Source organism: Canis lupus, chromosome 27 (genome assembly GCF_003254725.2).
Source record: "Canis lupus dingo isolate Sandy chromosome 27, ASM325472v2, whole genome shotgun sequence".
Lineage (NCBI taxonomy): Eukaryota > Metazoa > Chordata > Mammalia > Carnivora > Canidae > Canis > Canis lupus.
Genome location: NC_064269.1, coordinates 5,980,250 through 6,006,759, shown reverse-complemented (window position 1 = coordinate 6,006,759; position 26,510 = coordinate 5,980,250). Strand labels below are relative to the sequence as shown.

The window sequence follows — 26,510 nt, the reverse complement described above, 5'->3', positions numbered from 1 at the left end:
ACCATAAAAAAGGACGAAATCTTGCCACTTTCAAGGACATGGATTGAGCTGGAGAGAATGTTAAGTGAAATAAATCAGAGAACAATAAATACCATATGATTTCATTCATATGTTGAATTTAAGAAACAGAACAATCATGGGTGGGGGGAGAGAGAGAAAGGAAAAAAATAGATTCTTAACTGTAGAGAACAAACTGATGGTTACCAGAGGGGAGATGGTTGAGGGGATAACTAGAGGACAGGGATTAAGGAGAGCACTTGGCCTGAAGAGCACTGGGTGATGTAAGTGTTAAATCACTCTTACGTACCAGAAATTAATATTACATTATATGTTAACTAGCTGAAATTTAAATAAAAACTTAAAAAATAAAATTAGATAAAGAGCTAAACCAGATCAAACATTTTCAATTCAATTTTAACTCTGATTATACTATTATTTTTTAAAGATTTATTTATTTATTTATTTGTGAGAGAGTGCACACAAGCAGGCAGGTCAGAGGGAGAGAGAGAAAGAATCTGAAGCAGATTCCATGCTGACAGTGGAGCCCAACTCAGGGCTCAGTCTCATGACCCTGAGATCACAACCTGAGCTGACACCAAGAGTCAGATGCTCAATGACTGCACGACCCAGCTGCCCCTTTACTTTGATTATATTATTGTTTAAGTCCTACACAGAAACAGTAACAAATAAAAGTGATTAGTCCCACAGCAGCAGTTCCAGTGGCCAAAGCAGGATGGGTCAAAGACAGAGTGGTGGTCATGTTTCTGGACATGAAGAATGACAAGGACAAGAAAAAGAAATATGAACCTCCTGTACCAACTAGACTGGGGAAAAAGAAGAAAACAAAGGGACCAGATGGTGTCCGTTAAGCCACCAATAGTGACACCTCACATTTAGTGCCCCTTAAAATTACTGAAGTTAGAATTAAAGACTATCTTCTCATGGAGGAAGAATTCATTAGAAATCAGGAACAAAAAAAGCCTTTAGAAGAAAAGCAAAAGGAGGAAAGAACAAAGGTGGATGATCTGAGGGGACCCCAATGTCAGTGCGAAACATGGAAAAGATCATTGATGAAAATCACACCATCACGCCTATATCAGTGGGTTCAGAACACTACACAGCATTCTTTCCTATGTAGACAAGGATCTGCTGAAACCAGGCTGCTCCACCCTGCTCAACCACAAGGTGCATGCTCTCGCACAGGTGCTCATGAGTGACACAGATCCCTTGGCCACAGTGATGAAGGTAGAAAAGGATTCCCAGGAAACCTATGCTGATACTGGGGAGTTGGACAACTAAATTCAGGACACTAAGGTATCTGTGGAGCTTCCTCTCACTCATCCTGAGTATTATGAAGAGATGGGTATAAAGCCCCCAAAGAGGGTCATTCTCTATGGTCCACCTGGCACAGGGAAAACCTTATTAACCAAAGCAGTAGCAAACCAAACCTCAGCCACTTTCCTGAGAACTTATTCAGAAGTACCTAGAGGATCAGCCCAAACTCATTCGGGAATTGTTTCCATATGTGGAAGAACATGCACCATCCATCATTTTATTGATGAAATTGATACTGTTGGACAAAAATTGTGACTCAAGTGTTGGTGTCCTACTTGTGTGGATCTGAAAGATGTGCTACTCAGTCTTTTTGTGGGGCAAGGGGAGCTCAGTTTCTCTATCAGTGAGGCTTTGTCTGACAAGCACTGGATCCAAAGTTTCTCTTTGGTTTGTGGCCATGACAACTTTCGTGTCACCCCTTGGATCAAAGTAGATCTTCTCTGGATTAACTGGGGACTCGAGAAGATATAGCCCCACTCACCAATGCCCTCCTTTTCCTTACTTCCCAACAAGGATGAGCCAAATCACTACCAATCCACCAGCTTTCCACTGCTCACCCAGTCATGTCAAGTCCTAAACTGCCTCTTGCCTTATTTACACTCATATTTTATAGATGGATCAAAGCTTTCCAACACCATCAAGGATCAAAGTTTTCCAAAACCACAAAAATCACAATAAGATGGTCTTTATTACAGAGAGTACCATTTGCTTCCTAGAATTGAGATATTATTTCCTGATGCACTATCAGATATTAAGCTTTATAGGAGCTAAAAGAGATAAACATTTACAGGCAGATGGTCTAAGGGGTGCTGTCCTCAGGATGTCCTCCTAGCCACCCAGGCACACTAATTGGAATAGTCATTCATGCCTCGGCCCACTCCAGCCTTATGGCTCTCCACCACCCCTGCAACAAGACGGCCAGGACACTACTCAGAGGCCCTCGCACAGGTGTCTCCTTCTCCAGGAAGCCTTCCCTGATCCCCTCCAAAGTTGGCTATAAACGGGTACTGGAAGATGTGGTTAGACAGTTTTTAAAAAGGGGGTGGGAGATCACAAAAATGGAGGCCCCAAGGGAGAGCATTCCTGCCACTCACCAGCCCAGGCATACTTATCACCTCACTATAGATGAGGCCTGTGTGCACCATCACTTACATATCCATTCCTCTGGAGAGCGACTGTGAAGATCACTGCAATGCAGCAAATGGTCCAGAACAACAATAAACACCAGGTGGACCAGGCAGCTTCGTCATCACAGCACTCTAACCAGAAGCCCCAATTTACACTGTAGGGGATAGAAAGGCAGAGATGGAAGGTTGCCTGCCCAAAGTCACACAACCAGTCACATGACTAAGGTCAAAAAATCTATCTCCAAACCCAGGGCTTAACAATAATGCACTACTGAGGTCAGATCAAGTGGGAGAGAAGATTATTTTGCCCCCAGCCCCAGCCATGTCTGCTTCACCTGTCCAGCCTGGAGCTGGGAGCAGAGAATTCAGAAGGGATATACAGGTCCCCCCCAACCCCAGACACCCAACATAATCACTTACACATACACATATGGGGACACATACCCAGTGGTCAGGGAACCCTGCCCTCCTAGTAATTGGCCCTCATTGTGATGGCTTTAGGATTGCAGGATTGTAGGCATCACTCTAGGCAGGAGTACAGCTCCTGGAGTCAGGGAGATGAGTGTCCAACTGCTCTGTCCTATCTAGGTCCACCCACATGGCCCATCTATCCTGTCCCCCACACATGGACCCACTATATTAGAGAGGTGTGCAGAAGCCATGTATGGGATCTGGGAGCTGTACATGGTAAGGACATACAGTCAAAAACCAACCTCTGTGCTCCAGAGCAGAAATATGTAATGCAAAGACAGACTCTGGTGATAAAGAAGGAAGATAGTTTATTACTTAGTCAGGCTAAGAAGGCTATAGCAGGCTAATGCCTCCAAGTCTGAAAGCCTGACTGAAGTAAAAGGCTGAGGGGTTTCTAGGAAAATGCAGGATCTGAGCAGTTTCCACATTAATCTGGTTAGGTGGGACCAGCCATGTTCATCATGTCTTCAAAGTAGCCTCATGACTAGCCCTGCCACCAGCCAGCCAGATCATTAGTAACTTTGCATGGACATCAACAGGATGTCAACATCAATACCAAGGATTTTATAGGAAAACAAGAAAAGGGAATGGGACACTTCAAGAATGAGGAAGTGAAAAATGTGTTCAAAGTCAAACCTTGCCAAGGCAATAGTGTGTCCAATTAATTTGCTCCTGTCTTTATGCTTCCATAGCAATTCAGTCATGCCACCCGACAATCAGGGGAGTCCTGTGGACATAAACCAGGTGGGTGAGTAGGGCCCCTCATCACCCATCAACCCTCTCCTGGCCCTGCCCTGGCCCAGGACACTGTGGTGAGCAAGGGATCCTTAGAGATAGTCTGGCAGGTGGAGTACGGCTCCATTTGGACCATGGACTCCGTGGCAGCCTTCACTACACCAGTGAGCTCTGGTGGGGAGGCAGGAGGTAAGGTTGGGTGGGGTTCTCCTTCACCATGCCCTCCCCAGGCCTCCACATGGCCTCCCAGGTCACCTCTTCAGGGTCCCTGGGAAATGTGCACCATCTAGCTGTCCTGGCCCCTGTTCATGCCTCACTGACCTGGGAGGGAGGAAAATGTCGCTCGTCCCCAGGGCTGTGTTCTGCCCTCATATGTTGTGACCACAACATACATAGTACAGCGGGAAGAGATATGATGGCAAGCACCAGAAGAAAAACAGGATAAGGAAGGAATGATGGGAGTTCCTGCTTTGATAAAGGAGGTAAACAAAGGCCCTTCTGAGGAGGCAACATTTGAGCAGGGACCTGAATGGAGGGACAGAGAGCCACGTGGATATTGGAGTGGTAGGGGTGCAGCTCAGGTCATGGTCTCTGGGTTCTGGGATGGAACCCACCTCACAAAATACACTGGGCATCCAGTTTGGTTGAGATTCTCTCTCCCTCTCCTGCTCAAATAAATAAACAAAAATTTTACATATATATATATATATATATATATATATATATATAATAAAAAATTTTCACTGTTCATTTCAAAAACCCTCTCTTCAACTTACTAAAAACAATTAATTATATACCTCAAATATTACTCTTTAATAAACTCTCCTTACAATTCCTCCTATGCTTAACATGGAAAGCCTACAAACCTAACTTAGTAATATTCCCCTGAATGAGTTATCTCATGTCCTCTCATTGGTATAATGATGATCCTGTTGGAGAAATAAGGAAAACGCAAATGTCTTCTCGAAATGACTTGGACATTGGTCAATAGTATATGCCAGCTGTGCTCCATCCACTATTTCTCAGGGCATTCTCAGACCTGTGATGCCATCAGGAAAATGTCCATTTCCCAGAAGTTTTCCCTTAAATCTCTATGTTATTCTCTACTTGTTCAGCATCCCCATCTCCACCCCAGCCAAATAATAGTCTCTTCTAGAAATTAAAAAATGGCCTTAATTCATAAACTTGAAAAACTGCCCTGGAGAGAACCCCTGTGCCTCCTACTACATGTACCTTTCTAGTTAAGTGCAAGCTGAGGTTAATGAGTCCAGAGCTCAGCTTCAGGCTGGGACTTCAGGGATTACAGGGCAACAGCCCAGCTTCCCCTGGGGGTCCACACCACCCCATGGCTGCTGAAGTACAGGCAGCCTTTTGATTGGTTCGGGTCAATTCTTCCTTCCTTAAGTGACACTCTGAGAAGAGCATTCAGAAGCACAGCGAGCAAAAAGGAAGACCTAGCACACTATTGCCCCTGAGATCAGGAGAGAAGGTATTCATGAAATGTGTGTCTGTTGTTCAGAATATGAGCTGTTTGGAAATGTTGTCCCTGTCCTTCCATAGAGTGGCCTCCATTGCAGAATGACACCCCTCTCTTTAGGTATTCTGGAAAATAATCCTGATGCTCTGATAGATCCAGTGCTTCCAGAGCTTCCCCTATTCTAACTTCCTTCACTCACTGACAGCCAAGGGAACAGGCTATGTGCTCTGTAAAGAGATGCTTGTGACAGGACTTCTCTTATTGGGATTACCTACCAAGTGTCTGGTCCTGAAGGTGAAGACGGAACACGTGCAGTTGCCTCCTCCAAGAAAAGCCAGGAGAATGGTAATATTTTCTCTGTGTTTCGGTGGTCCTCCTATTTTTCTGCCTGGAATGTTCTCTGTATGTTTTAATTCTGGTGGGGTTTTTTCCTCCTCCATCTCCACCTCAGGATCCCTTCCATTTGTCCTAAAACCTCAGGCTCCTGCTCCACACATTCCTTGTCCCTAAGCTAGAGGTGGGAACACCTCACTCCTTGGCAGACCATCTCCCCGGGTGAGACTCTGTATCTCTCTCTCTGTCCAAATGGTGCTTTTGTACCAGCTGCCTTGGACACATTCTCTCCGTCCCTGCCTCACCTGAAGACAGTGACACCTTAAAGTCTAGGCATCAATCCTCTCATGCTTCAGGATCCCAAAGCATTGAAAAAGGCTGACAGCTGGATGAAAAGAGGGCATCAGAGATAGGGCTCACACTGTTGGAGCCACCTGTTTTCCTGCTTGCCCAGTACACAGTAGAAGCACAGTAGACTTCCATTACTTGAGATTCAAGTCACCTGAGAACTAGTCACCATGAGACACTGTGAATAGTGTGAGAGAGGAGAGGAGAGGACAGCTCTGAGAATCACTTCAGGTGGATCAAGTTTGTCTCAAGTCCCACCTGCTCCCAGTGCTGATATGCTTCTCCTCCACACAGGTTTCACCCCATGCACCTAGCACCTAGGGTCTGCTTGCCACAGACCAGCTCACAGGATCCCTAGAGCCACCTTGTCTAGTCTGACCTTCTGCACACAACCTTCAGGCGTTTCTTCATTCTAAAGACAGCTTTATGGCAGCCAGTGTGCAGGTAAGTTTACACACACTAATGACTCTCTCATTTAACAGATACCTGCTGTCAAATAGCTTCCTCTGTGGGCAAGATTGGGTGATCATAGCTCCATCAGAGTTGTTCTCAACTTTGGGCTTGATCCTTAAGTCCGAAAAATAAATGTGTGATTTGCTATGTTAACAGCTGAATTGGAAAAGATGCTGATCTTAGTTAGCCTCCTGAGAGCCACAAATCATAAACATACACATTATCCTGCCACATCTCTTTGTAAGAGAAATTGATCAAGATGGCAAATTGAATTTAACTAAAATATTTTTAAAAAGAAAGAAAATAAAGCTGACCATTGACGTAGCAGTCAAGAGAAAGAAGAAAAAAGAAAAAGAAAAAGAAAGAAAGAAAGAAAGAAAGAAAGAAAGAAAGAAAGAAAAGAAAGAAAGAAAGAAAGAAAGAAAGAAAGAAAGAAGAAAGAAAGAAAGAAAGAGAAAGAAAGAAAGAGAAAGAAAGAAAGAAAGAAAGAAAGAAAGAAAGAAAGAAAGAAAGAAAGAAAGAAAGAAAGAAATACATCAAATGTACAGGTGTCTGATAGATGTGAAATGTCCATGTTGGTAAAATGCTGACACAAACGTTCATCTAAGATACTACTGAAATCCTCTCCTTTAACAGTTCCCACTTCTCGACACCAGTCTCCCAACTTTTCCTCAATCCTCTCCTGCTCGCAATCCATGTTCTGCCTCTGGCATCAGTCTGGTATAGCTCAGGATTAAATGAAGCCTGCAAGTGTTTTATTTTCATGCTTAATTGATCTAGGATGTAAATGGAAAGAATCATTCCTGGTCACTAAAGAAATCTCAGGCATCAATTTGAAGTATCCTTTAAGAATGGAGATGGGACAATAGCCAAACTGTGGAAGGAGACTCGGTGTCCATTGAAAGAGACATGGGTAAAGAAGCTGTGGTCTATGTATACAATGGAATATTCCTCAGCCATTAGAAATGACAAATACCCACCATTTGCATCAACGTGAATGGAACTGGAGGGTATTATGCTGAGTAAAGTAAGTCAATCGGAGAAGGACAAACATTATATGGTCTCATTCATTTGGGGAATATAAAAAATAGTGAAAGGGAATAAAGGGGAAAGGAGAGAATATGAGTGGGAAAAATCAGTGAGGGTGACAAAACATGAGAGACTCCTAACTCTGGGAAAAGAACAGGAGGTAGTGGAAGAGGAGGTGGACGGGGGGTTGGGGTGACTGGGTGACGGGAACTGAGGGGGGCACTTAACGGGATGAGCACTGGGTAATATGCTATATGTTGGCAAATTGAACTCCAATAAAAAAAATAATTTAAAAATATAAAAAAGAAAAAAATGGTGATGGAGAGGAAGATTCCATTCTGTGAGACAACCTGAATTTCACATGAGAGAAGTAACTGGTGTCTTTGTACATAATATGACCTCCAACAGGACAGAAAAGGATTCTGCACAACTACTACACTGTTCTTCAGATGAGAACTTGAACCCCCTGTAGGCACTGTAGCCCGGTACCCCTTGTGAGTGTCAGTGGAAGAAAGGAAGTCATTTTCAAGGTAGACATATCCATAAATATTTTGAAATGCATGAATCTTTGAAAAGAATAGCTTCCATTTATCATATCATTTTGTGTGGATTGCATAGATTCACCCAGAGTTTGCTCTCAGCAGTATCTGCAATTTTATCCATGCAGGATCCTCAAAAGTAACTTCTCCAGCCAGTTATGCTTCACCATCACTGGACCAAAGCTAATGTCCTGCAGGCACGTAACAGTGAACATCTCACTATCTGTCCTGGCACACAGGTAACCTAGACTCAGGGCTAAGATGGACTGAGGTGGGACTAGTGGATTTGTTATTAGATCAGCAGTTAGGCTTTCCTTAATGTAAGTTAGCACCTGGTCATACATTGCTGGCAAAGCCCAAAGGGTCAGAAGCAGGGTTTTCTGCGTTGGTGTGATTAAATAGTTCTATGAGGACAGAAGCCTACTGTGGGATTAGACTGTGGACTGACAGACAAAAAAGAATACTGATCAGTTAGCTTTAAATGTCCAACTGAGAGAGACATATTCTCGTAGGACAGTGACTCCCTATATAGTCCAAAAGTAAGGGGTCAAAATGAATCTTAGTATCCTCATTCACCTAAATGGCTCACCATCTGCTCCTCCTGACTACACAGCTGAAATATGGAGAAAGAGGATCCAAGAACGTTGTTTAAAAGAAAATTATAGGGCAGCCTATAGGGTGGCTCAGCGGTTTAGCACCACCTTCAGCCCAGAGCGCGATCCTGGAGACGAGATCAAGTCCCATGTCAGGCTCCCTACAGGGAGCCTGCTTCTCCCTCTGCCTGTGTCTCTGCCTCTCTGTGTGTGTGTGTGTCTCTCATGAATAAATAAATAAAATTTTTAAAAAAGAAAATTATAAGCCCTTTGCCTCTGAACCTAGGGGGGCAAAAAAGAATAACATGTCCACAACAAGAACACAAGCAGATTCTTGCAATGGTGGCCACAGTGCCCTTGAGTCTACCAGTATGAGAGCAGAAGAGACAGGATGGCAGCAGCATGAGATGGTGAGCTCTGTGCAGATGATAACAACCTCTAAATTCAGCAGCTGTGGCCTCCGATCTTCGTAAGTGGGGGGCCTGGCAACAGGGGCAGACAGCCATGTCCATCGTGCTCCCTCCAGGCGCCAGTGCTGTGGGGCCTATGGAGGAAGGGATGAGATGGTGCTAAGCACTGTCAAGAGGTCTCTGAGGAACACAGGAGATGCCTCAATTGGACAGAGATTGGAGAGGTCATCAGAAGCTAATGGGTGGGACAGAGCCCGAGATATGCCAGTTTGTGACTGTGCTTGTCCAGTTGTGGCCCTGCTCTCATGGAGCTCACAATCGGGAGGGGAAAACCCAGTTAGATGTCCCCCATGAGCCAGACACAGAATCAGACCATAACATAAAACACCTGAGAGCAGGTGGCCCCGTGATTTGAACAGAGAGCTGGGAGTTCAAGGAGGGAGAAGTGGGGTCAGGCTATAAGGAATTGAGCAGGGCTATAGGTGACATTGGAAGGCCCATGAGAGTCTGCATCTCTGGAATTAAGAGGAGGACATATAGAGGAGAAGGTGAGCAAAGACAGAAACAAACGGACCTTTCTGGTATCAAAAGCAGCCAAAATGGCCAAAAGTTGAGGGCAGATGAGGAAGAATTTTAAGGTCCAGGTAAGAAAAGTGTTTCTCATGATGTGGACTAAGCCTAGACATTGGATTGTAATTAGAAAAATAATGGCATGTATTTCCTCTTTCTTCTACTTGTTGTTATATGACATTGCAAATATCCCTTAATATGAGACTTCTCACAGGTAAAATAGGGATAAACTTCCTTACCCTGAGGCTAATAATTCCCTCTCCAATCTTATGGAACTACCTTGAAACAATTGAGATAGTCATTAAGAAAGCGTTTTAATGAAGCCTTAATATGTATGGACTTGTTTACAAAGTAAAGAGCAGGGACTTGACTTCCATGGCTCCCAGGCACTTTTGCTTTCATAGGCCCCTTTTTAATAAAATTTTATTAAAATTTATATTACTGAAGCAATTATGAGGCACAATAACAAGCAAGCATTTCTCTGGCTCTGTCCCACCCATTATAAATATAATCCAGCCTATATTGTATTCATTTTTTCTTCAGATCTTAAAGAAAATTTATTTTCTTTCATTAGCCTTCTAAGATCCGCACCTCCTTTCCCTAATGGTTATCAACTCTGGTAAGGAGACATTGGATGATTTTGAACAAAAAATTATGATTTAGAAATTAAAGAGAAGTTTAGAATATCCCTGCAGATACATGCAAGAAATTTTAGGTTTCTAAATGCTAGGAAGAATGCAATAGAACCATAATGCACGGGGATACCTGGATGGCTCAGCGGTCTAGCCGGGCCATCAACACAGGACAGGATCCTGGAACCCTGGATCGAGTCCCACATCGGGCTCCCTGTGTGGAGCCTGCTTCTCCCTCTTCCTGTATCTCTGCCTCTCTCTGTGTTTCTCTCATGAATAAATAAACAAAATATTTTTTAAAAGGAGGGGGATCATAATGCAGAGATATGGAGGTGAACCAGCAAGACTCATTTTTCCAGGTAAACCCTTATGGAAGAAAAAGAATATTCTCTGAACTATGCAAACACTGTGAACCAGATCAGTTATAACCAAACAAGATAAAAATTCTTCCCGATAGACAGTGAGGGCAGCCTTGAGATGTCCGCACAGAGTATAGGGAAGCAGGGAAGCATGTATGGTAAGAGGAGTGATGACGTGAAGGAGAGGGATCTCATCACTATTTCTCTATTACTCCAGGGAAACCCCCTCCACAAATGGCCTGGAGGAACCACAGCACCATCACGGAGTTCATTCTCATTGGGCTGTCCGACGACCCCTATATCGAAGCTCTGCTCTTTGTGTTCTTCCTGGGGATCTACCTCCTGACTGTGATGGGGAACCTGATGATGCTGCTGGTGATCAGGGCTGATTCCCGCCTCCACACTCCCATGTACTTCTTCCTGAGTAACCTGTCCTTCCTAGACCTCTGCTTCTCTTCTGTCACTGTGCCCAAGCTCCTGAAGGACCTTCTGTCTGAGAAGAGAACCATCTCAGTGGAGGGCTGCCTCACCCAGGTGTTCTTTGTGTTTATCACACCAGGGACTGAAGCCTTTCTGCTCTCAGTGATGGCCTATGACCGCTATGCTGCCATCTGCCACCCACTGCTCTATGGCCAGGTGATGAGCCCCCAGTTCTGTGTGAAGCTGGTGTTGATCTCATGGGGTCTGGCCTGTCTCAATGCATTTGTCATTGTGTTCTTGGCTATTAACCTGGACTTCTGTGAGGCCCAAACCATACATCATTACATCTGTGAGCTGCCCTCCCTCTTCCCTCTCTCTTGCTCAGATATTTCCATCAGTGTTGACATCTTGATCTGCTCCATCTTACTACATGGGCTTGGGACCTTCCTCCCAATCTTCTTCTCCTATGCCCGTATCGTCTCCACCATCCTGAGCATCAGCTCCACCTCAGGCAGAAGCAAGACTTTCTCCACCTGCTCCTCCCACCTCATTGCAGTGACCCTGTTCTTTGGCTCTGGTGTGATTCGCTACCTTATGCCCACAACTGATTCCTCCCTGGTTTTGCTCCTGTCCTTGCAGTACAGTGCAGTCACACCCTTGCTGAATCCCCTCATCTACAGCCTAAAGAATAAAGAGGTGAAGGCAGCTGTGAGAAGGACACTGGGGAAATATTTCTAAATAGTGGCAGAAACACAGTTATAAAGCCTGGGTTCCTTTGCATGTCTTTTTTTGTTCCCACCTTCTCCCACACGCAATGACACACTATTTGGTGAAATATTCTTGAGCTTGTCTAAATAGAGCTTGACTATTATTCCAAGGTGATAGTTCTTGACTAGGGCTCTTATTTGGAAAGTCTGTGCTCCACTGTTTGCAAGGGAATGTGAGACAATTTTCCACAAAACATTTGGATAATACACCAAAATAATTAGGTTGAAAAGATTCGATGATCATTTCAGGTGATTCAGCATCTGATGAGGTGTTGCACAAAGAACTAAAAACGAGGGAGACATTTTAAACAGAAGTTAACATTTGCAAATCCCAACTCCTTGTAAGTTTTTAAATAAAAAATTGGTAAATAGAAAAAATCCTATGTCAACAAAACAATCCAAACTTTATATTGATGTGCTAAATACCATAGGATACCTAGGAATAAACCTAACCAAAGAAGTAAAAGATCTGTACTCTAAAAACTACGGAACACTTATGAAAGAAATTGAAGAGGACACAAAGAAATGGAAAAACATCCCATACTTTTGGATTGGAAGAACAAATATTGTCAAAATGTCCATACTACTGAAAACAATCTACACATTTAATGCAATCCCATTCCAAACACTCCTAGCATTTCTCACAGAGCTAGAACAAGCAATCCTAAAATTTGTATGGAACCAGATAAGACCGCACATAGCCAAAGCAATCTTGAAAAAGAAAAGCAAAGCTGGCAGCATCACAATTCTAGACATCAAGCTATATTTCAAAGCTGTAGTCATAAGACAGTTGGTACTGGTACAAAAACAGACACATAGGCCAATGGAGCAGAATAAAACCCATTAATGGACCTACAACTATATGGTCAACTAATCTTCAACAAAGCAGGAAGAATATCCTATGGGGAAAAGACAGTGTCTTCAACCAATGGTGTTGGGAAAACTGGACAGTAACATGCAGAAGAATGAAACTGCGCCACTTTACTACATCATACACAAATTCAAAAGTTATGAAAGACTTAAGCATGAGACAGGAAACCATCAAAATCCTAGAAGAAAACACAGGCAGCAAACTCTCTGACCTCGGCCACAGCAACTTCTTGCTAGACATGTCTCCAGAGGCAAGGGAAACAAAAGCAAAAATGAACTATTGGGACGTCATCAAGATAAAAAGCTTCAGCACAGCAAGGGAAACAATCAACAAACTAAAAGGCAACCTTCACAATGGGAGAAAATATTTGCAATGACCTATATCTGATAAATTAGTATCCAAAATCTATAATGAACTTATCAAACTCAATACCAAAAAAACGAATAATCCAGTTAAGAAATGAGCAGAGGACATGAATAGACATTTTTCCAAAGTAGACATGCAGATAGCTAAAGGACACATGAACAGTTGTTCAACATCATTCATCATCAGGGCAACACAAGTCAAAAACCACAGTGAGATACGTCCTCACATCTGTCAGAATGGCTAAAATTAACACAGGAAACAACAGGTGTTGGCAAGGAGGGGAGAAAGGAGAACCTTCTTGCACTGTTGGTGGGGATATAAACTGGTACAGCCATCTGGAAAACAGTATGGTAGTTCCTCTGAAAGTTAAGAATATGGGCACTGGGTGGCACAGCCAGGTGCTCAGGTCATGATCTCAGGGTCTTGAGATCAATGAAGATCCACTTCAGGGATCACTGGATGGCTCAGCAGTTTGGCACCTGCCTTCAGCCCAGGGCGTGATCCTGGAGTCCTGGGATCGAGTCCCACATCGGGCTTCCTGCTAGAGCCTGCTTCTCCCTCTACCTGTGTCTCTGCCTCTCTCTCTCTCTCTCTATCTGCATCTCTCTCTGTCTCTCACTCTCTCTGTCTCTCTCTCTCATGAATAAATAAATAAAATCTTAAAAAAAAAGGATCCACTTCAGATTCCCCACTCACCTGTAGTCTGCTTGGGATGCTCTCTCTCTCTCTCTCTCTCTCTCTCTTTCTCTCTCTCTCTCTCTCTCTCCCTCTTTCTCAAATAAATAAATATTTTCCGAAACAAAATTAAAAATAAAACTACCCTACATTTTAGCAATTGCACTACTAGGTATTTACCCAAACGATACAAAAATAACAATTTAATAACAATTTAAAGGGACACACACATCCTGATGTTTATAGTAGCAGCATCAATAATAGCCAAATTATAGAAAGAGCACCAGAGGAAATTGACTGATGAATGGATAAAGAAGATGTGGTATATATATATATATATATATATATATATATATATATATATATATAAACACAGAATACTATTCAGCCATCTAAAAGAATTTCAAGGAGTATAAATTACATTAGGAAAGGCAGACTATAAGCAATGACTATGAAAGACCCCTCTTTAATCATTTATTACTTGATATTTAATGTAATAATATTTTATATGAAGTTGGATATGCCTCCAGTTGACAAATGACAATGTGATATGTAAATGTAGTAAGTAGTGTCAAAACTAAAAAAATAATATTAAGAATTTAATGAACAAGAAAATATTATGTACTATAGTTTTAAAAAAGTATGAGGGCAACCATTATCTTTATCTATCTTATATGCATTCACTAATAATCAAGAATAATTTATGCTTCTGAAAACTCAAATACAATCATTACCAAGATAACAAAACCAAACATAAGAAAAGGAGGATAAAGGAACTCAAAAGCACAAATTAAGTCAGATACAGAAAAATATAATTGAGAAGTAAGTTCAGATATTCAAAAAGATCTATAAATTTGACATAACTCCATAAATATATCTAAGAAAAAAGAAAAAGAAATCAATAATACAACTCTGATAAAAGAATAAAAATTGGGCAGCCTGGGTGGCTCAACATGATCCTAGAGACCCAGGATCCAGTCCCACATCAGGCTCCCTGCAGGGAACCTGCTTCTCCCTCTGCTGGTGTCTCTGCCTCTCTCTGTGTGTCTCTCATGAATGAATGAATAAATAAAATCTTTAAAAAAAGAATAAAAATTTTAAGGAAATACTAAGATTCATCTCAATATATTTGTTTAATTTAGAGGAATATGTAACCCAAGAAAAAAAATTGAACAATTACTCAGCCATTAGAAATGACGAATACCCACCATTAGCTTCGACGTGGATGGAACTGGAGGGTATTATGCTGAGTGAAGTAAGTCAATCAGAGAAGGACAATCATCATATGGTTTCACTCATACAGAAAGTATACCGAGAAGCTCCAGAGTGACACTCCTATAAATCCCAAGAAAACAGAGATAAAGCAACAAAAACAGAGAAAAGGAAGTACCCCTGGCCCCCTGGCTCCAAAATGTTATCTTTCCTTGACAGCTACAAAGTAATCACAAAGACTCACCAGACTAAAAGACAGCCTTATGTCATTCACTCAAGACAGCGCAAGAAATCTCAAGGCCATAAGTTGCCTGATTAGGCTCTCAATAAAAGGCCAGCCAAAAAAGCCCTCAATGGCAACTCTGTCGGGAACCCCCTCACTCCTTTAATAACAATTTAAAGGGACACACACATCCTGATGTTTATAGCAGCAGCATCAATAATAGCCAAATTATAGAAAGAGCACCAGAGGAAATTGACTGATGAATGGACAAAGAAGACGTGGTATATATATACCACATTATATATATATATATATATTAGCATTTTCTGTATCCTTGCATAATAAGCTTCTATCATCTTTTCTCACTCTCCTTTGTCCACGAGATTCATTTTCCCACTCCCTGAGACAAGAACTAAGCTCTCTTGCAGCAGAAGTTCCTCAAAAAGTTAAAAATAGAGCTACCCACAACCCAGCAATTACACTACTAGGTATTTACCCAAAAGATACAAAGATAATGATCCAAGGGGGCAACTGCACCCCAATGTTTATAGCACCAATGTCCACATGGTCAAATATGGAAAGAGCCCAGATGTCCATTGGCAAATGAATGGATAAAGAAGATGTGGTACATATATACAGAGGACTATTACTCAGTCATCAAAAAAAAATGAAATCTTACCATTGGCAATGAGATGGATGGACCTGGAGGGTAAGTCAATCAGAGGAAGACAATTATCATATGATTTCACTCATATGTGGAAATAAAGAACAAAACAGAGCTGGAAATTAAGAAGCAAAACAGAGGATCATAAGGAAAGGGAGGAAAAAATAAAGAAGACAAAATCATAAAGGGAGACAAACCATAAATGACTTTTAACTATAAGAAACAAATGACAGTTGCTAAGGGTAGGAAAGCAGGGGGATGGGGTAACTGGGTGATAGACATTAAGGAGGGCATGATATGTAATGAGCACTGGGTGTTACATACAAATGACGAATCAGTGAAATCTACCTCTGAAACTAATACTACACTATGTGTTAATTAATTGAAAATAAATTAAATTAAGTTAATTTTTCTTTTTTTAATATTTTATCTATTTATTCATGAAAGACACAGACAGAGGCAGAGACACAGACAGAGAGAGAAACAGACTCCATGCAAGAAGCCCAATGTGGAACTCGATTCTGGGACCAGGATCATGCCCTAAGCAGAAGGCAGACACTCAACCCCTGAGCCACCTAGGTGCCCCTAAAATAATTTTTCTTAAAAAAGAAGTAGCTCAAAAGGGCAACAAGCACAGACAGTTTTTCAGGTAAGTTCAAACTTCTATGTTATATGTATTGTTTGGAGTACAGAATCATAGGGAAAACTATCAATGCATTTTCAGAACTATGGTAAAACCATAGCTTTTTCTGTTTCAAAACCTGAAAAAACCATTTATCTCTAATGAATATATAGACAACAATTCTTTTTTTAAAAAATAAATTTATTTTTTATTGGTGTTCAATTTACCAACATTCAGAATAACACCCAGTGCTCATCCTGTCAAGTGCCCCCCCACAGTGCCCGTCACCCATTCACCCCCACCCCCCCCCCGCCCTCCTCCCCTTCCACCACCCCTAGTTCGGTTCCCAGAGTTAGGAGTCTTTATGTTCTGTCTCCCTTTCTGACATTTCCCACACATTTCTTCTCCCTTCCCTTATATTCCCTTTCACTATTATTTATATTCCCCAAATGAATGAGACCATATAATGTTTGTCCTTCTCCAATTGACTTACTTCACTCAGCATAATACCCTCCAGTACCATCCACGTTGAAGCAAATGGTGGTTATTATAGACAACAATTCTAAATGATATATTAATCCACTGAACCTGAAAGTATACTGGAAGAATAACACCTACCTAAATAGTAATCCATGACCAAACAAACTTTATTAGGGTTTGAATTCTCAAATCAATAGGTTAAATGAGAATACTATGACCACCCTATAGGATCTTAATAGGCATAAATATAAAATTCAACATTGTGACCTCAAATATTTAACAAAAAAATTCTGATGATTCACTCTTCAAATAGAAAATATGTAACATTCAATAATATTCAACCACATGCTTCATGATAACAGATAATACCAGACTGAAGTAATTACACTGTAATAAAACAACACTGCTACTCATATTACTTGAGAAGATGATGCAATTTCCCTCCAAAGCAGTGAGACAAGATGAGAAGATGACATTTACAATTGCAAGAGTGGGATCTACAAATATCAGAGTTCATCATGATTATCTACCCAGAAATCTAAGAAATCTCGATCAGAAATGAGAATTTATTAGCATTCCAGGAGAATTCAGAAAGGGAAAACAATTGTTCAATATTCTTACAATCAGTAGTTTTTCTATTAGTCGATAGCAATTGTGAACCAAAAAGATATATCATACAAAACTCCATTTGCTATAGCAAGATCAATATAAAAACATCAGGAGTAAACTTCATAAGCACACAGAGATCAAACGAGCAGACCAAAGCAACAAAACTGAACAAAAATGACACAAGACGTGCTTGACTCAGCAGAGTATGTATTCATTAGGCATCTTCAAGTGACCAAAATGTGATTAACAATAACAGAAACTTAAGATTTATCATTGAACTAGCAATAGGTCTGGAGATACATAGCTCCAGTTAGTTGAGTAACTCAATCAAATCATCAATGAAGTGGCTTTTTCCCATCCATCTCCTGTGCCATCTTCATGCATTAGATTTCATCCTCCTCCTTGCTGTAGGGTAAGCCTTGAGAGCTGTATTCTCTCTTGTAATGCAAAGGCCTGACTTACGCTTTGGTTGCTTAGGCATCTTGAATAAACCCACTGCCAGGAGTGGAATCCACCAGATACAGAGATATTGGTTGTTTTCCACAGCTGACTATTTCAACTACATATTGTTTTGTTTTGTTTTATTTTTTTCTCTTCTGGAACTTTACTATTTTTAATAAATTTATTTTTTATTGGTGTTCAATTTGTCAGCATACAGAATACATCCAGTGCTCATCCCGTCAAATGCCCACCACCAAGTCACCCCCACCACCTGCCCACCTCCCCTTCCACCACCCCTAGTTCGTTTCCCAGAGTTAAGAGTCTTTCATGTTCTGTCTCCCTTTCTGATATTTCCCGCTCATTTTTTCTCCTTTCCCCTCTATTCCCTCCACCACTTTTTATATTCCCCAAATGAATGAGACCATATAATGTTTGTCCTTCTCCGATTGACTTATTTCACTCAGCATAATACCCTCCAGTTCCATTCACGTCAAAGCAAATGGTGGGTATTTGTCATTTCTAATGGCTGAGGAATATTCCATTGTATACACAAACCACATCTTCTTTATCCATTCATCTTTCGATGGACACCGAGGCTCCTTCCACAGTTTGGCTATTGTGGACATTGCTGCTAGAAACATTGGGGTGCAGGTGTCCCAGCATTTCATTGCATCTGTATCTTTGGGGTAAATCCCCAGCAGTGTAATTGCTGGGTCAGAGGGCAGATCTATTTTTACTCTTTGAGGAACCTCCACACAGTTTTCCAGAGTGGCTGCACCAGTTCACATTCCCACCAACAGTGTAAGAGGGTTCCCTTTTCTCCATATCCTCTCCAACATTTGTGGTTTCCTGCCTTGTTAATTTTCCCCATTCTTACTGGTGTGAGGTGGTATCTCATTACGTTTGATTTGTATTTCCCTGATGGCAAGTGATGCAGAGCATTTTCTCATGTGCGTGTTGGCCATGTCTATGTCTTCCTCTGTGAGATTTCTCTTCATGTCTTTTGCCCATTTCATGATTGGATTGTTTGTTTCTTTGCTGTTGAGTTTAATAAGTTCTTTATAGATCTTGGAAACTAGCCCTTTATCTGATACGTCATTTGCAAATATCTTCTCCCATTCTGTAGGTTGTCTTTTAGTTTTGTGGACTGTATCCTTTGCTGTGCAAAAGCTTCGTATCTTGATGAAGTCCCAATAGTTCATTTTTGCTTTTGTTTCTCTTGCCTTCATGGATGTATCTTGCAAGAAGTTACTGTGGCCAAGTTCAAAAAGGGTGTTGCCTGTGTTCTCCTCTAGGATTTTGATGGAATCTTGTCTCACATTTAGATCTTTCATCCATTTTGAGTTTATCCTTGTGTATGGTGCAAGAGAGTGGTCTAGTTTCATTCTTCTGCATGTGGATGTCCAATTTTCCCAGCACCATTTATTGAAGAGACTGTCTTTCTTCCAGTGAATAGTCTTTCCTCTTTTATTGAATATTAGTTGACCATAAATTTGAGGGTCCACTTCTGGGTTCTCTATTCTGTTCCATTGATCTATGTGTCTGTTTTTGTGCCAGTACCACACTGTCTTGATGACCACCGCCTTGTAGTACAACCTGAAATCTGGCATTGTGATGCCCACAGCTATAGTTTTCTTTTTTAAAATTCCCCTGGCTATTCAGAGTCTTTTCTGATTCCACACAAATCTTAAAATAATTTGTTCCAACTCTCTGAAGAGATTCCATGGTATTTTGATAGGGATTGCATTAAATGGGAAAATTGCCCTGGGTAACATTGACATTTTCACAATATTAATTCTTCCAATCCATGAGCATAGCATATTTTTCCATTTCTTTGTGTCTTCCTCAATTTCTTTCAGAAGTGTTCTGTAGTTTTTAGGGTATAGATCCTTTACCTCTTTGGTTAGGTTTATTCCTAGGTATCTTATGCTTTTGGGTGCAATTGTAAATGGGATTGACTCCTTAATTTCTCTTTCTTCAGTCTCATTGTTAGTGTATAGAAATGCCACTGGTTTCTGGGCATTGATTTTGTATCCTGCCACCCTGCCGAATTGCTGTATGAGTTCTAGCAATCTTGGGGTTGAGTCTTTTGGGTTTTCTATGTAAAGTATCATGTCATTGGTGAAGAGGGAGAGTTTAACTTCTTCTTTGCCAATTTGAATGCCTTTTATTTCTTTTAGTTGTCTGATTGCTGAGGCTAGGACTTCTAGTACTATGTTGAATAGCAGTGGTGAGAGTGGACATCCCTGTCTTGTTCCTGTTCTTAGGAACAGACACAAAAGTCTCCCAAGACACAAAAGTCCAGGGCCAGATGGCTTCCCTGGAGAATTCTATCAAACGTTTAAAGAAGAAACCATACCGATTCTATTAAAGCTGTTCGGAAAGATAGAAAGAGATGGAGTACTTCCAAACTCGTTCTATGAGGCCAGCATCACCTTAATTCCAAAACCAGACAAAGACCCCACCAAAAAGGAAAATTAGGGACCAATATCCCTGATGAACTTGGATGCAAAAATTCTCAAGAAGATACTAACCAATAGGATACAACAGTACATTAAGAAGGTTATTCACCATGACCAAGTAGGATTTATCCCCAGGATACAAGGCTGGTTCAACACTCGTAAAACAATCAATGTGATTCATCATATCAGCAAGAGAAAAAACAAGAACCATATGATCCTCTCAATAGATGCAGAGAAAGCATTTGACAAAATACAGCATCCATTCCTGCTCAAAACTCTTCAGAGTGTAAGGATAGAGGGAACATTCCTCATCATCTTAAAAGCCATCTATGAAAAGCCCACAGCAAATATCATTCTCAATGGGGAAGCACTGGGAGTCTTCCCGAACTTTAAATTCCCACTCTTGTGTTAAAATTCACCAACAGAAAGGGAGCCCAGGAAACCCCAGGTCCCCAACCTTGATCCAAATAAAAGGAAAACGAGGCATTCTTTTCTTCTCTCCCTTCCCCCAAAGACTTCACCAGGTGGGCCTAGTGATCTATGAAATTTCCAGGTCTTGTAAGTAATAAATCTTTGTTTTTTCAGGGATGCCTGGGTTTATCAGTGGTTGAACGTCTGCCTTCAGCTCAGGGTGTTGTCCCAGGGTCCAGGATCAAGTCCCACATAGGGCTCTTTGTGGGGAGCCAACTCCTCCCTCTGCCTATATCTTTGCCTCTCTCTCTCCCTTTCTCTCTCTCTCTCTCTCTCTCTCGCTCTCTCTCTTCCTGTCTATCATGAATAAATTTTAAAAACTTTTTTAAAAATATTTTTATTTTTTTCAGTTCATGATGATTGTCACTGAAGGGCATCTCCAAATATAAAAGAAACCATAAGCATACAACCAGGAAAAAAGTTGGTTTGGAAAGGAATACTGGGTAGTTTATGGGGCCAAGGCATGTCCAACCCACAGCTGAACTATCCATAGGCTAACACTGGCACAAAACACTTCTCCAGGTGGCTTCCTCCTAGGGATCATAGTCTTATAAAACACAAACCAAAGCTAATAGAAGAAATACCGGTACTTTAGCCTGTTCTTGAGCTTTACATAAATGAAACCATTTGAAAATGCTAAAACTCTAAAAACTCAGTCTCCCAAGTCTTGATGAGGAGATGGTAACCTTCAATCTCCTTTACCTTGTGTTTGCTTTTTACTCTCATCATCTCAGGCAAAAGAACAAGTAAGGAGTGCTGGGAACATTGGACATCCACATGCAGAAGAATGAAACTAGACCATTCTCTTAGACCATACACAAAGATAAACTCAAAATGAATGAAAGATCTAAATGTGAGACAAGATTCCATCAAAATCCTAGAGGAGAACACAGGCAATACCCTTTTTGAACTTGGCCACAGCAACTTCTTGCAAGATACATCCATGAAGGCAAGAAAACAAAAGCAAAAATGAATTATTGTGACTTCATCAGATAAGAAGCTTCTGCACAGCTACAGAATGGGAGAAGATATTTACAAATGACCTGTCATTTTTGTCTCTCACCTTACAAAGCAATGTTCTCTAGATGAATTCACCTTTAGCTTTGCTACTTACAATTGTCTATTAGCATGTCCTTAAGGAGTCTCTTTGCATGACAATTGTCTATTTCCCTGATCTTGCTGCTTTTAAGAATCTACAGTGTTTGCTGATCTAACACGTAAAGCCGTGTTGGGTCTTAAACTCTGAAAATGCTAAAAGGGAAAAATGTTAGTAGAGATTTCAGGCCAGTGCACATTTATATACATGGGCTTTTTAGTGATTAGCATCCAAAACTGGTTTGGACCAATTTAAACCTGGGCATTCTACACCCAATGTAGAATTGGTGCTCTGAAATAATCTCTTCCCTAAACATGTAAAATCGGTACCAGTGGCAGTGGTTGTCAGTGGAAGCCAGACTTCAATATGTTGAGTAAAAGAACACAAAAAGAAGGCAGTTACTTCACACCACACTCTTAAGGTGTTTCGATTTAGAGAATCAAAGAGAAAAGTCACGAGAAGGGATGTGGTCCTTGAAGGTTTTTTAACAAGGAGAAAAAGACATGACTGTACTTAAAGGTGGTGAGAGCCAAGGAAGCACTTTGTATTAGGCTGATGAAGTCCATTCCCCCCTCCTAGACTAATCACCCAGGACCAAGGTAGACTTGAGCATTATGAAGGTCTACACGCAGGTTACAGGGCTATCAGAGAACAGAGGTTGGGCTACCACACTCCAGGTGTAGCAAAGCCCAGAGGTTGAGAGGTCAGCTCTAAAACACACCCTCTGTTTGCCCCCATTGTTTTGATGTACCCACTGTCCTCAGCCTCCTCCAACTGCTACTGCACTTTGGTGTTGGGTTCACAGAGTTTTGTAAATCCCACTCCCAATGTCTTAACCACCAACTTCAGCATTAATGTTGGTAAGTCATCCAATACCCTGATCTCAAATTCCTGTAAGATCTAACCTAAGCCCCCATTGCTCAACTTGATTTCAGCCCTGTACTCACAAGGTGACCCTTGAGACCCAAACATTCATCTTATCTGAATGATTCCACCACTATTGTCTCTAACCTCTGATGGTAATCTTCTATCCTCCTAACTCTTCATTTTTCACCTGCGCTATGGCTTTCTAGAAATTCTAAATTCTTCAGTCCATCCCTTCCTTCTGTCCATCACCATCAATCCCCCGGAAGCTTCACTTGATTTATTTCTGTGCATTGATTTTAGCAGCTCACATGTCTGCACCCTCAGAGACTTGTCATTTGTTCTTTCATTGTACTCACAAGCCCTCCCTACTCTCTCCATTTCTGTACCCAGGACATTAACCTCCAAGAAATTTAGTTTATGCTTCAAACATAGCTTGACCCCTCACAACTAAAGTCTCCTTTCTCCTTAAACCTAACAAGAAGATTGTAGTCCATGAACTTCCTTTACACTTGACAGAGAATCACTTAATCCTTTCTTCCATGCCCAAAACTCTTTCTAATTATGCACATGACTTGACTTTAATGCTTTTCTTAGTTCCCGTGAAATACTCTATAAGGATAACTTCTGAACCTGGACTTACATGTGTGTGTTTGGGTTGTGTGATCTTTGACCACCTTTCCCTGGACCCTCAGTCATAATTGTTTACCATTTCACTCTACATTCTGAACTTCTTCTGCTCTCTAGGCATAAACAATACTTACAGGTAAAAACATATTCCTATAGATATTCCATTTTGGAATACTACACAGCATTCTTTGCCATGTAGATAAGGATCTGCTGGAACCAGGATGCTCTACCCTGCTCAACCACAAGGTGCATGCTCTCACATGGGAGCTCATAATGAAGAAGGTAGAAAAGGACTTGGTCACCGTGATGAAGGTAGAAAAAGACTCCCAGGAAACCTATGCTGATATTAGGGAGTTGGACAACCAAATCGAGGACATTAGGGCATCTGTGGAGCTTCATCTTACTCATTCTGAGTATTATGAAGAGGTAGGTATAAAGTCCCCAAAGAGGGTCATTCTCTATAGTCCAACTGGCACAGGCAAAACCTTATTAACTAAAGCAGTAGCAAACCAAAACTTCAGACACTTTCCTGAGAGTGGCTGGCTCTGGAGTTATAAAGAAGTACCTAGAGGAGCAGCCCAATCTCATTCGGGAATTTTTTCCATATATGGAAGAACATGCATCATCCATCATCTTTATTGATGAAATTGGCACTATTGGAACAAAAATATGTGACTCAGGAGCCAGTGGTAAGAGAGAAATTCAATGAACAGTGTTGGAACTCTTGAACCAGTTGGATAGATTTGATCTGAGAGGTGACATGAAAATGTCACTGTCAGTCCTAGCCTCAGCAATCAGACAATAAAAAGAAATAAAATGCATTCAAATTGGCAAAGAAGAAGTTAAACTCTCCCTCTTCGCCAATGACATTATACTTTACATAGAAAACCCAAAAGACTCAACCCCAAGAATGCTAGAACTCATACAGCAATTCGGCAGGGTGGCAGGATACAAAATCAATGCCCAGAAGTCAGTGGCATTACTATACACTAACAATGAGACTGAAGAAAGAGAAATTAAGGAGTCAATCCCATTTACAATTGCACCCAAAAGCATAAGATACCTAGGAATAAACCTAGCCAAAGAGGTAAAGGATCTATACCCTAAAAACTATAGAACACTTCTGAAAGATTGAGGAAGACACAAAGAAATGGAAAAATATTCCATGCTCACGGATTGGAAGAATTAATATTGTGAAAATATCTATGCTACCTAGGGCAATTTACACATTTAATGCAATCCCTATCAAAATACCATGGACTCTCTTCAGAGATTTGGAACAAATTATTTTAAGATTTGTGTGGAATCAGAAAAGACCTTGAATAGCCAGGGGAATTTTATTTTTTTTCCAGGGGAATTTTAAAAAAGAAAACTATAGCTGTGGGCATCACAATGCCAGATTTCAGGTTGTACTACAAGGCGGTGGTCATCAAGACAGTGTGGTACTGGCACAAAAACAGACACATAGATCAATGGAACAGAATAGAGAACCCAGAAGTGGACCCTCAAATTTATGGTCAACTAATATTCAATAAAAGAGGAAAGACTATCCACTGGAAGAAAGACAGTCTCTTCAATAAATGGTGCTGGGAAAATTGGACATCCACATGCAGAAGAATGAAACTAGACCACTCTCTTTCACCATACACAAGGATAAACTCAAAATGGATGAAAGATCTAAATGTGAGACAAGATTCCATCAAAATCCTAGAGGAGAACACAGGCAACACCCTTTTTGAACTCGGCCAAGGTAACTTCTTGCAAGATACATCCACGAAGGCAAGAGAAACAAAAGCAAAAATGAACTATTGGGACTTCATCAAGATACGAAGCTTTTGCACAGCAAAGGATACAGTCCACAAAACTAAAAGACAACCTACAGAATGGGAGAAGATATTTGCAAATGACATATCAGATAAAGGGCTAGTTTCCAAGATCTATAAAGAACTTATTAAACTCAACAGCAAAGAAACAAACAATCCAATCATGAAATGGGCAAAAGACATGAACAGAAATCTCACAGAGGAAGACATAGACATGGCCAACACGCACATGAGAAAATGCTCTGCATCACTTGCCATCAGGGAAATACAAAACAAAACCACAATGAGATAGCACGTCACACCAGTGAGAATGGGGAAAATTAACAAGGCAGGAAACCACAAATGTTGGAGAGGAGGTGGAGAAAGGGGAACCCTCCTGCACTGTTGGTGGGAATGTGAACTGTTGCAGCCACTCTGGAAAACTGTGTGGAGGTTCCTCAGAGTTAAAAATAGACCTGCCCTATGACCCAGCAATTGCACTGCTGGGGATTTACCCCAAAGATACAGATGCAATGAAATACCAGGACACCTGCACCCCGATGTTTCTAGCAGCAATGTCCACAATAGCCAAACTGTGGAAGGAGCCTCGGTGTCCATCGAAAGATGAATGGATAAAGAAGATGTGGTTTGTGTATGCAATGGAATATTACTCAGCCATTAGAAACGACAAATACCCACCATTTGCTTCGACGGGGATGGAACTGGAGGGTATTATGCTGAGTGAAATAAGTCAATCGGAGAAGGACAAACATTATATGGTCTCATTCATTTGGGGAATATAAAAAGTGGTGGAAGGGAATAAAGGGGAAAGGAGAAAAAATGAGTGGGAAATATCAGAAAGGGAGACAGAACATGAGAGACTCCTAACTCTGGAAAACGAACTAGGGGTGGTGGAAGGGGAGGTGGACAGAGGGTGGGGGTGACTGGGTGACTGACAGGCACTGAGGTGGGCACTTGACGGGATGAGCACTAGGTATTATTCTATATGTTGGCAAATTGAACACCAATAAAAAATAAATTTATTTTACAAAAAAAAAAAAAAAGAGAGAGAGAGAGAAAGAAAATGTCACGGTCACAAACCAAACAGAAACTTTGGATCCAGTGCTTGTCAGACCAGGTCTCATGGACAGGATAATTGAACTATCCTTGCCCCGAAAAGGACTAGAAGTACATCTGTCAGATTCCACAAGCAGGGTGATGTTGGCTGACGATGTAACCCTGGATGACTTGATCATGGCTAAAGATGACCTCTGTGGGGCTGACATCAGGCAATCCATACAGAAGCTGGTCTGATGGCCTTGAAAGAACTTAGAATGCAAGTAACAAATGAAGACCTCAAAAAAATGTAAAGAAATGTTCTTTATGGAAAACAAAAAGTTACATCTGAGGGGCTTGATCTCTAA

The 26,510-nt window shown here is 41.2% G+C and overlaps 1 protein-coding gene and 1 pseudogene across 1 annotated transcript; both read left to right on the top strand.

Moving 5' to 3' along the window:
- The first annotated feature begins 733 nt into the window (after positions 1 to 733).
- Positions 734 to 26,510, top strand: LOC112678175 (26S proteasome regulatory subunit 4-like; annotated as a pseudogene).
- LOC112678176 (olfactory receptor 8S1-like) lies at positions 10,646 to 11,569 on the top strand. Its single transcript, XM_025477268.1, has one exon. It carries the CDS (start codon positions 10,646 to 10,648, stop codon positions 11,567 to 11,569), a length of 924 nt encoding a protein of 307 aa, XP_025333053.1.